Below are 12,605 nucleotides of genomic sequence, written 5' to 3' on the forward strand. Positions count from 1 at the left end.
GGGTGATGGTGGCCTCATATAATGAGTTTAGGAGTATTCTTTCCTCTGCAATTTTTTGAAATACTTTCAGAAGGATGGGTGTTAACTCTTCTCTAAACATTTGATAGAATTTGGCTGTGGAGTCTGGTCCTAGACTTGTTTGTTGGGAGTTTTTTAATCCCAGTTTCACTTTCAGTACTTGTGATTGGTCTGTTCGTATTTTCTATTTCTTCCTGGTTTGGACTTGGGAGATTATACCTAAGAATTTGTCCATTTCTTCTAGGTTGTTCATTTACTGACATATAGTTGCTTGTGGTTGTCTCTTATGATCCTTTGTATTTCTCTGGTGATGGTTGTAACTTCTTTTTCATTTCAACTTTATTGATTTAAGCCCTCTGTCTGTCTTTCTTGGTGAGTCTGGCTAAAGTTTTATCAATATTGTTTATTTTTTCAAAGAAGCAGCATTTAGTTTCATTGATCTTTTCTAATGTTTTCCTCATCTCTATTTCTGCTCTGATCTTTATGATTTCTTTCCTTCTACTCACTTTGGGTTTTGTTTGTCCTTCTTTCTCTAGTTGCTTTAGGTATAAGTTTAGGTTGTTTATTTGAGATTTTTCTTGTTTCCTGAGGTAACAATGTATTGCTGTTAACTTCTCTCTTAGAATTGCTATTGTTCTATACGTTTTGGATCATTGTGCTTGCTTTTTCCTTTCTCTGTAGGTATGTATTTATTTCCTCTTTGATTTCTTCAGTAATCCATTGGTTCTTTAGTAGCATATTGTTTAGCCTCCATGTGTTTGTGCTTCTTAAAGTTCTTTTTTTTTTTTCCTGTAATTGATTTCTAACCCAACAGCATTGTGGTAGGAAAAGATACTTGATAAGATTTCAATTTTCTTAAATTTACTGAGGCTCACTTTGTGGCCCAGCATATGATCAATATTGGAGAAGGTTCCACGTGCACTTGAAAAGAAGGTGTATTTTGCTGCTTTCAGATGGAATGCTCTATACATGTCAATTAAGTCCATCTGATCTAATGTGTCACTTAAGGTCTGTTTCCTTATTGATGTTCTATCTGGATGGTCTGTCCATTGAGAAAAGTGGGGTGTTAAAGTCCCCCACTATTATTGTGTTACTGTTGATTTCTCCTTTTATGGCTGTTAGTATTTGCCTTATATGTTGAGGTACTCCTGTGTTGGGTGCATATATATTTACAATTGTTATATCTTCTTGGATTGATCCCTGGACCATTATGTGTTCTTTGTCTCTTGTAACATTCTTTATTTTAAAATCTATTTTGTCTGATATGAGTATTGCTTTCTTTTGATTTCTATTTCTTTTGATTTCTATTTACATGGAATACCTTTTTCCATCCCCTTGCTTTGTTTGTATGTGTCCCTAAATCTGAAGTGGGTCTCTTAAAGACAACATATATACAGCTGCTGTTTTTGTATCCATTGAGCCAGTCTATCTTTTGGTTGGAGCATATAATCTATTTGTGTTTAAAGTAATTATTGATATGCATGTTTAAATTATTGATAAGCATTTTCTTACTGCCATTTTATAAATTGTTTTGGATTTGTTTTTGTATGTCTTTTCTCTTCCATTTGTCTTCTGTTCTCATCTCTTGTGATTTGATGACTATCTTTAGTTTTGTGTTTAGATTCCTCTTCCTTTTTTGTGTGTGTCTATTGTAGTTTTGTGTGTGTGTGTGTGTGTTTTGTTTGTTTGTTTTGCAGTTACTATGAGGTTTTGATATAGTAGTCTGTATATAAACAAGTGTGTTTTAAGTTGCTGCTCTTTCAATTTCAAATGCATTTCCAATACCCTGCATTTGTATTCCCCTCTTCTCATGATTGCTAGTATTGATATCATATTTGTGAGTGAATGATTTCCTACCTTTATTCTGTTTGCCTCTACCAGTGAGCTTTTCCATTCATAATTTTCTTGTTTTTGTGATCTTTTCTTTTCCACCTAGTGAAGTTCCTTTAGCATTTGTTTTAAAGCTGGTCTGGTGGTGCTGAATTCTCTTAGCTTTTGCTTGTCTGTAAAGCTTTTGATATGTTCATTGAATCTGAATGAAAGTCTTGCTGGGTAGAGTATTCTTGACTGTAGATTCTTCCCTTTCATCGCTTTAAATATATCATGCCACTTCCTTCTGGCCTACAGAGTTCTGCTCAAAAATCAGCTGATAATCTTATGGGAATTCCCTTGTATGGTATTTGTTCCTTTCTCCTTGCTGCTTTTAATATTTTTTCTTTGTCTTTAATTTTTGTCAATTTGATTACTGTGTTTTGGCATTTTCCTCCCTGGTTTACCCTACCTGGAACCCTCTGTGCTTTCTGGACTTGGGTGACTATTTCCTTCCCATGTTAGGGAAGTTTTCAGCTATTATCTCTTCAAATATTTTCTCAGGTCCTTTCTCTCTCTCTCTCTCTCTCTCTCTCTCTCTCTCTCTCTCTCTCTCTCTCTCTCTCTTCTGCAACCCCTATAATGTGAATGTTCATGAGTTTAATGTTGTCCCAGTGGTCTCTTAGACTGTCCTCATTTCTTTTCATTCTTTTTTCTTTATTCTGTTCTGCAGCAGACTTCCACAATTCTGTCTTCCAGCTCACTTATCCATCCATGCAGGGTCATAGTTCTTCTTGCTTCTTATGTCTGCCACCTGGTGGATGAAGCCAATCTAATAGGCTTGTGCAGGATTCCTAGTGAGTGGGGCTGGGTCTTGTCCCACTGGTGGGCAGGGCTGTGTCAGGGGAGTGTGTTTAGCAGGAAGCTCTGGGCTCAGGAAGACTTTAGGCAGCCTTTGTGCTGATGAGTGTGTCTGTGTTCCTGCCCTGGGGGTTGTTTGGCCTGAGGTGTCCCAGCACTGAAGCCTGCAGGCTGTTAGGTGGGGCCAGGTCTTAGTGAGAAAATGGCAGCCTCCAAGAGGTATCACACCAATAAGTACTTCCCAGAATTACTGCCACCGGTGTCTTTGTCCCTGAAGTGAGCCACAGCTGCCTTTCACCTCCACAGGAGACCCTCCAATACCAGCAGATATATCTTGCTCAGCCTCTTATGAGCTCACTGCTTTTTCCCCTGGGTCCTGGTGTGCACAAGACCCTGTGTTTGCCTTCCAAGAGTAGAATTTCTGTTTCCCCCAACCCTGTGGAATTCCTGCAATCAAACCCTGCTTGCCTTCAAAACCAGATGCTCTGGGGGAGCCTCCTCCCATTGCCAGACCCCCAGGCTAGGGAGCCTGAGGTGGGGCTCAGAACTTTCACTTCTGTGGGAGAACCTCTGTGATATAATTATTTTCCAATTTGTGGGTCACCCACCCAGTGGGTATGGGATTTGATTTTACTGTGATTGAGCCCTCCTACCACCTCATTGTGGCTGCTTCCTTGTCTTTAGATGTAGGGTATCTTTTTTTGGTAGGTTCTAGCTTTTTTTTTTTTTTTTTTTTTTTTGACGGTTGTTCAGAAATTGTGATTTTGGTGTTTTCATAGGAAGAGGTGAGCTCACATCCTTCTACTCTGCCATCTTATCTCCACCTGAAGCATCAAGGAACTTAAATCATTGGCTCATTATTAAAGATAAAACTCAGGAATGGCCAAATGGAAGAGATGCAGAAGGCAAGGTATGGTGTAAGGGCCCAGAGCTTCTGTGCCCTTTCCAGGCTGCCATTCTCCCAAAAGTCAAGTATACTTGTGTCGAGACCAGCTCAGCCACTCGAGGTGAGTGATGGGTGCCGCAAGCTTAAAGAAAACACAGACACAGATTTAAGAGAAAGATGGGACCGGGGGACTCAAGACCTCTAGGATCAAGAGCCTTGCTGATTGATCCCACATTGGTTTTATTGAGTTCTTGGCATAGCCTAAGGGTCTAACACTCCCAGTTTAGTCCCACAAACAAGGTTATCTTTGAAATAAACAAACAAAGGCCTCACATGACTGGGGCAATGATCTTTGTTTGCATCCTGGGTCCGATTTGAGCAGGGTGTGGATCTGAGCTGGGTGTGGATTTGAGCTGGGCGTGGAGAGCAAAGCAGCCCTGGGGGCAGGAGACCTCTCTCAGAAGGATTAAGGGTCTGTGCCCCACCCCTGTTGGCCCCTCTGCGACTGTGCCTGTCTTAGGCTGTTCCTCCCCTGAGGAATCTTACCCGTCTCTGGCTAACCAGCCATCCTCCAGGGCCAAACAGGGTGATATGAGGTGTGCAAGTGAGAAAGGGGCTGCACCCCCAGAGAGGGTCAATATTCTGTTTCCACGGTAGCCTATGCCCCCATGGTCTCCATGCCCAGCACCCTTAGTTCCTCCACTGCTCAAGCAGGACATTCTGCATCCAGTCACTAGGCCCACATACTTTAATTACTTTTAGTAACATTTATAAGGTTTCAGAAAGACTTCTGAATGTCTTCCCACATACTTGATAGTTGCTAAGAGAGTAGACTTAAATGTTCTCATCACAAAAATAGTAATTGTATGAGATGATGGATGTGGTAACTAACCTTATTGTGTTAATCACTTAATAATACATGTGTATTATGTCATCACATTGTAGACCTTAAACTTAATGTTTTGCCAATTATAGCTCAATAAACTGGTGGGAGGTGGGGGGAGAAAAGGAGCTTTAAAATCAGACCTAATTCCTGTATCCTACATCTCTATATCCTTCCAATTGTGCCTAATATTTTAACAATTCCTTTAACCTGAGTCTGTACCAGTGAGAGAGCTATAATCTCCTAGAATAGGGGATCTTAACATGTGGTAAAGCAGATATTTCCCAGAGATGGTAAAGATAGTGTACAGCTTTATGAAAAAAAAAAAAAAGCAGTTACAATCATTTTGTTACTATTTAGAGTGAACAGTCAATTTTTCACTTTCAAAATGGCCCCTGAGTGGTAGAGAGGAGGAAGATAGAAAAGTAAAGGAGCCAATCAGGTCAGTGAGGAGGTTGAAATAAGAGTTAAACTCTAGCTATAAGGATACAGAAGAGAGAGACCATTGTATGAATAATTAGGATATCTCAAGGAGGGTTCTCTAATCATGATGGAATATTATGAATCACTAATAGTGATTGTAAAAGTACCTCTTTTGTATATACGTCAGAACTTCCTATAGGAAACATCACTCTCTGTACTTTAAGCATGTCATGTACATGGTAGAAAAAATTGAAGAGAAATTGTTCAAAAAATGCTCTGGCCACAAATTGTTCAAATTTTGAAGTGTTCACTCTGTAGAAATCAAAGAAATGAAAGTATTGCATTTTTTGTTTTCATCTATATAATGAATATTTTAAAAATGACTATAGGGCAATTCAGCAAATGAACCACTTGATGCTGGGTTAAACACAAACTGAACAACCACTTTTAGAAAACTTTTTGATGAAAGGATTTATGAAGCCTGCAGAGTGGTTGATAATTTTCCTTCTGGAATTCTAAGAGTGAACAGGAAAAAATGACATTGATAAATATGTCTGTGCCATTTAGTGGAAAAAATGAAACTAGCCTTCCTGCTGTTCTGGAAAGCATAGGTTAAAGTAACCACAGAAAAGGGCACAACTATTGTAACTTATTATAAATATTTAAGCAAACACAAATTGAAAAAAGTACAGTGAAAAATTACAATGCCAATAAACATACATAAGTAGTTTCATTTTTTTGTATGGCATAGATCTTATGTTAAGTTTTTTAAATAAGCAAAAAGTAACAAAAAAAATTAGAGTCCATATTGGTTATACCAGTATCTGATTTTTTTTTAATCCCTCCAGACTTCTCCTGTGAACTCTCTCCCAATGTCCCAACTCTTAGAGTCCTTGAATACCTCAGGCCTTGGGGGAGGATAGTCAGAGATCTGAGGCTAGTCAACAGCCCCAGGGGGAGAGTAGGAATAAACCTTATAATCTAGTCTTGGGAGGTAGAGTGGAATAAGGAGTGAAGACTACTCCCATGGGGGCATAACTCAAGATCCAGAGGGAAGGATGCAGGTTTCTGGCTATTTTCAGTAGCTGGATAAAGAGGGGACACAGAGAAATATTGAAGAGGTCAGGGCCATGGCCTCCCTTTGACTGTGAACTAAATTCATCCAAGCACCCAGACAAGAGGTGACTACTGTAAGGAACAGAGCCTAGAGCTCTGTGGACATTGCCTAAATGGGTAAGTATATTCCAGAGGTGGAGACAAATTCATTGGAATCAGACTCCAGTTTTCAGAATCTGCATTTGTCTTTGGTCCATCCAGGGCTTATCTTCTTCACAGTTCTAGTCAAAAGTAGAGGAAATAAGTTGAGTATAAGTTTGGCTGGGTTATACATAAAGGAAGGGGCAAAACCCCAAGGTAGAAAGCTTCGTTGCCTGGTACTCCCCATCAGAACATGTTTTATCCATGTTTAAAAGGCTATTCATATAGTTGGGGAAAAAGGATATGGAGTTACCAACGTCATACGAAAATAACACTCAGTCTACGTTCTGTGGAAGGGGGCGAAGAACAGAGGGGAGGAATAGGTAGGAAGCAATACAGTGCCTATTCCAGAGGCCAACCATCCTAATATTTCACCTTCTGTGTGTGTGCCTACACACATTTATAAGCAGTTCATTTTAATACGTGATGCACCTCTAAGGTATCTATTACTCCCTTCATTTCACAAGCTGGCAAACAAGCAGTGTAACCTCTCTGCCTTTGTTTTCTATTCTAAGCCACAGAAGCAGAAACAGCAGAGTTAGTATTTGAACTAAGCTTGTCTTGCTTCTAATTCATGTTTCCTTCACCACAACAAAACATCTTTCTCAGAAGCTTCAGACCCACCATCAAGATATATCTTCCAGGACTTGCAGGCATATTTCCAGTGTCCAGGTAAGGATGCCCTTATGTGGACTGATACAGATGTTTCTCTGGAATGTTGTAGATAAAGTGACACAGTTTAGGTGTCACACCTAGTTCAAACCACTACTTAAGATGCCAATTATTAACTTGGAGGATTCTATTTTTATACATATCTTCGTATTCTTTTTCCCAGCCTAAAACTCAGTTACAATTTCACTGACTACACTGAGTCTGGCACAAATCAAAGTTAGAAATCTGTGTTTAAGTCCATCCCATGAACACTGATTCTTTAATGAACCTACCCTGATTTTGAGTAATTAGACTACCATCCTAAACCAAAAAGGGGACTATCACATTATCTTTAAAGAAGACTTCAGATATTCTTCCTTTTACGAGATAGGGATTGACAGGGAATGCTAGTCAATATACAATTTTATCTCATCTCTATAATTCCTGGACTTTTGAGGTATCTTCAAAGATGTCCCATATGACAGTGAAACAAAGGAAACTACTCCAATTTATAGGATGTAAATTTCTGGTCTACTCCCCACCCCATGGTGAATAGGAAGAATTTGGAGAAAATAAGCTGTTGCAATGTGCCAGAGCCTCACACTTATTTCATTTGTTCTTTATAGTTACCCTTTGCAGTTGATAGTCTCCCCATTTTTCATTAAAAAAAAGACTGAAACTTCAAGAGTTCAGGCAATTTACCCAAACACAGGGTAAGATGGTCTGGATAGGAAATCTGGTTTTGTTAGATGGTAAAGCTGGTGCCCTAAGCTGCTACTGGGGATGCTATTTCCCATCCTTTCCCTTTTCTACCTTATCCAACAGATTCACAGAACCTTTACATCTGATCCCTGAGGAAGTAAGTTCACATATCTTATCACTTATTAGCATATTTGTTCTCAATTCACAGAATTGCTAAAGTCAGAGTTGATATGAAAGAGTACTTGTGAACCATTTCAAGTTCACAGAATTTTCATCTTTTCAACACCCAGTCAGTGCCTGACCCAGAAGTAAGTAAACTCATAAAAACCTAAAATTGTGTTGGAGACTGAATTATGAATCCATGAGGTTACATAGGGGCACTTCTTATGCTTATTTGCTAGGATAATTTGAAATGTGCACATACTTGAGACAGCTGGGGGCAGGGGGGATTTCAGTGACTACTTACCCATCCACTCGTATAGAGATCTCAAAGAAGGCTTTGTAGAGAAGGGATGGTCTGGGATGGGACTTGATGCCTGGGTAAAAACAAAGAAGGAGGTGAGACCTCTCAGCAAAAACATAGCTGTGTGAAGAAAGTCACCACGTTACCATGACATGAGTATGGAGAGTCTGACGTGTTGAACCTGAGACTCTAATGGGAAACATGTGCTGTCTTGGGCTTGCCTGCCTCAAGACCCAAATTAGACCCTGTGCCCTCAGGTGCTGAACCCTGAGGACATGAAGCAATAGGAGCCATTGCTAGATTCTTAGAGGCACCTGAAGGCAGAAGAGCAAGAAGTGGATGAGGCTTTTTACAAGTAAAAGAACACAGAAGTATGTGGTTGGTAAGAAAGGTCCTGGTGACTGTTTGATGTCAGTCCATGTTTTTCATCGCTGTGATCAGATAATGGGCAAATGTCCAGTGAGATTTGCTCATAAAAAGATGAACCTCATCCTTTACCTACCTCAAATGATAGATGGTGCCCAGATTCTCAGAGAGCTTAACAGAGTCTGTCCTTAATATTTCTTTTTAAAATTAATTTTTATTGGAGTATAGTTTCTTTACCATGTTATTTTCTGTACAGCAAAGTGAATCAGCTATACATATAGCTCCTCTTTTATCCAAAAAAGGTCTCCTTCCCCTTTAGGCTTAATGTTCCTTACGAAGGTTTACTCTGTTTTTCCTCTTTCTAACCATGTGACCTGTGCAACCTCAAATGAGATATTTTCCTCTGAAAAATTAGGTCCTATGCCAGGTATCTCTTAAAGAAGTTAATTAGATTCTACAATCTGACCAAACCATTGTTAAGCCACTAAAGAAAAGAGAATTGTACCACACTAACATATTCTCCTGAGTACATTGTCCCCTGAGGCTTTTGATTGGGTTTTGATAATTTTATAAGATTTTAAAGTTTTTCACTATTTTTCAAAAACAGAATATTCCTACATGACACATATTTTAATAAAATTATATCATACTTTAATCTGCTTTCTGCCCTCCCCTCACTTAATGTAATATGATATAAACATTTTACCAGGTAACAGTTATAAACATAATAAACCTAATTCACTGAATGGATGTAGTAGAATTTAAACAATGTTTTACTTTTGAACACATTGCTTCCAAATTTTTAACTATAAAATCAGGAATTGCAAATAGCTAATCAGCGTTATTGATGTTACTCTTTATACAGTGAAAAGAAGCATGTGTAGGCACTAGACTAAACATATGGACTTACATTTAATCATTGCATGTAGAACTTTCCAGTGTAGAAGTCCCCAGAATTGTTCTTCCCCTTTGATCCAGTAATTTTGCTTTGGGAAACATTTCCTGAAGGAAATGTGAGAGCAATTTATCAGTAGGAATCATCAGCATGCCTATTTCTACATTTACCAGTGGGTGGTTTCATGCACAGTCTTTTATAAAATACATGTCAATTTTCAAGTAGGCATTCAGAATTCTTCTTTATTATAGGTTCCATCAGTTACCCAGGATGGAAGTAAGATTCCAGCAGTCTACCGTTTCCAGAGGCTATATCTGTCATAGGAGTAAAAATCTAAAACTAAGAGCTCCTGTCCCCTAGATACTCTACACCCGCAAACATGTTCGTGTCTAATAATGCCTGCTTGGTTCCTACTTCTTTCTGGCTCACTGGCATCCCAGGGCTGGAGTCCCTGCACATCTGGCTCTCCATCCCCTTCAGCTCTATGTACCTGGTGGCTGTGGTGGGGAACATGACCATCCTGGTCGTGATAAAGTTGGAGCGCAGCCTGCACCAGCCCATGTACTTCTTCCTGTGCATGTTGGCTGTCATTGACTTGGTCCTATCAACCTCTACCATGCCCAAACTGCTAGCCATCTTCTGGTTTGGTGCCCGTCACATTGACCTGGATGCCTGCTTGGCCCAGATGTTCTTTATCCACTGCTTTGCCACTGTGGAGTCGGGCATCTTCCTTGCCATGGCTTTTGATCGCTACGTGGCCATCTGTGACCCACTACGCCACATCTCAGTGCTCACCCGTGCAGTGGTGAGACGTTTGGGCCTGGCTGCCCTCCTCCGTGGAGTCCTCTACATTGGACCTCTGCCCCTCATGATCCGCCTGAGGCTGCCCCTTTACCAGACCCGCATCATCGCCCACTCCTACTGTGAGCACATGGCCCTGGTCACCTTGGCATGTGGTGACACGACAGTCAACAACTTGTATGGAATGGGAATTGGCTTCCTGGTATTGATTCTGGATTCATTAGCCATCACTGCCTCCTATGTGATGATTTTTAGGGCTATAACAGGGTTGGCCACCCCTGAGGCCAGGCTGAAAACCCTAGGAACATGTAGTTCTCACATCTGCGCTATCCTTGTCTTCTATATCCCCATTGCTGTTTCCTCTCTCACTCACCGTTTTGGCCATCATGTCCCTCCCCATATCCATATCCTTTTGGCCAACTTTTACCTCCTCGTCCCACCCATCCTTAACCCAGTTGTCTATGCTGTTCGCACTAAACAAATTCGAGAGCGACTTCTCCACATTCTTAAGGCAGGGGCTCAACCCAAGTGACTGTTCTGCGTCTATGAGCCATACAGATATTTAGTGATGGCAGAAAAAGGCTCTGACCAGGGAAGCCAATGAAATAAGACCCATACAACCAAGCCTTACCTGAGTTATGGAGATAAGGGTCTAAGATGAACACTAGAATATATTCTGTTTGACCATGGATTTCCTGAAAGTGGAAAGGGAAATATCTGAAATATTTGAAAAAGGAAATCAGGGCTTGCGTTTCTGTACAGTGTTCCTTTTACTATTTGACTTCATAAAATTAAGCACAATAGACATAACCATCCAGACCACAGAAATAGGATAGTTTGTATCTGACTTTTTTTGGTAAAGGATTTCTGGTTTCTCTTTGGAGAGAGTGTTTTGCACAATTTCTAGAAGGTAGAAGGTAAAATTATACTTTAACACCTTCTTGAAGACAGTTTACATATTCTGTTAGTAAAGGTCTAGAAAAATTAAAATGTGTTGGCAAGCTTCTCCAATCCTTTTTACTTGCCCATAAAAGGTCTTTTGTTGAGGATAGAGGCAATATGAATGTGAGAAATCTTAATATAATAAGTCTTGGAATGGGACTCTACTAACCACAGGATTTAGTCCTCAAGCCAGGTCATTCTCCCATTTAAACAGATAAATGGAAATGCAATATCCCCTTTCTCCTCATAATAAAGTTAAATGCAAGTGGGGAGGAGGAGACAGAAGGACATCAGGAGATTCCATTTTGGAGGCCCTGAAATGACATTCATGACAGACAGCAACCATAATGAAGTAAAATGACAGAAGCAAGTAGGTGACAGTGGGATTATTGACATGAAAGAGGTTGGGGAGAGAACTCGGTAGAGAATTGAGTAAAGGTGATGAGAATAAACATAGTCCCAGTGGTAGATGCAAACCTTTATGTAACTTGAGAGCTCTCTGGAGAATTCTTAGGTTATCAAAATAAAGGGTATGAACTTTTATTATTTATTGGTCGTAGAAGCTCCATAACGAGACGAGTACTTCAGGATAGAACCTATAGAAATCTTGCAGTAATGCATAAACAAAACAGAAGAAGCAGTCATTCAGTGATTGTAGGTCCATTTTAGTTGTAAAATGTTTCAGACTTTAAATCTAAAATGCCCATTGAACCTCCTCAATTTACAAACCATTACAAAAATTTAAAAGCTAAGGAGACCTACCTTAGGCTTAAAATAAACCATCTTCGTATTTGAATGTATAATCTAAAGAAGCCAAAGGTTAAGCCAGAGCTGAAATTCAAACCTCCCATCATCAACAAAGAAATGAACCTAGAATATCCAAAACTTTTCTCTAAAGTTTAGCTCAATGCCCATTAAGCCAGGTCTAAATTTCTATTTCCTCGGGATCCTATGCCTAAGGCTGGATGGGTAATATGGATATTAATTTTTTTTCCATTGTTTTGGGATGAAGCATGATTATTTCCCCATCTCCTTATCAAGAATCCTGGAGTTCAGTGCCAAACCCGTCTATTTATTGGGGAAACATTGTGTTCTATGAACATAATTTTTAATGCCAAATATAATCATCTGCTTTTATTGGGAGTTGATGAAAAGATACTATAAAATCATCAGAGTTAGAAGCTTATTTTACAGAGTTATCTCCTGATCATAACCTTGGGCTTTGAAGAAAATGAAGAAAAATGAAGTTCATGTCTATCAGTGGCACCAAAGCTGAGGGAAATGACAAGGAAACTTTGTTCATGGGATAGCTCTTTGGCATTAGCCGGAAGTCCATTTATACTATGTAAAACATTTATGGAGATCCAGGGCTTTTAATCTGGACTTAATTGAATTCACAAGGATTAGTACTAAGAACTTTCTAGGCAAATATCCTCCAAAATCCTACAGTAAGGTGTTTCTCTACAGATGACCTGTTAGTTCTACTATAGATCAAGACCAAATACCAATAATCTTTAGTTCCTTTATCCCCAGTCATTCAATACTGTATGAGGATAAGGAAGAAAAATACTACCTGTATATGTGCTCCTTCTCCATCCAGGGACAAACCATCCATGACAAAACCCTGGCCTATCAGACTCAGGATATG

The 12,605-nt window shown here is 39.6% G+C and overlaps 1 protein-coding gene across 1 annotated transcript; it reads left to right on the forward strand.

The window, feature by feature from the left end:
• The first annotated feature begins 9,593 nt into the window (after positions 1-9,593).
• On the forward strand, positions 9,594-10,547 carry LOC130829344 (olfactory receptor 52M1-like). Its single transcript, XM_057695745.1, has one exon. The coding sequence runs from the start codon at positions 9,594-9,596 to the stop codon at positions 10,545-10,547; it is 954 nt and encodes a 317-aa protein (XP_057551728.1).
• Positions 10,548-12,605: the final 2,058 nt, after the last annotated feature.

Source organism: Hippopotamus amphibius, chromosome 9, assembly GCF_030028045.1.
Source record: "Hippopotamus amphibius kiboko isolate mHipAmp2 chromosome 9, mHipAmp2.hap2, whole genome shotgun sequence".
NCBI lineage: Eukaryota > Metazoa > Chordata > Mammalia > Artiodactyla > Hippopotamidae > Hippopotamus > Hippopotamus amphibius.

What these genes read in the sequence shown, in the direction of transcription:
- LOC130829344 (XM_057695745.1), top strand. Translation starts at nt 9,594, where the DNA reads ATGTTCGTGTCTAATAATGCCTGCTTGGTTCCTACTTCTTTCTGGCTC.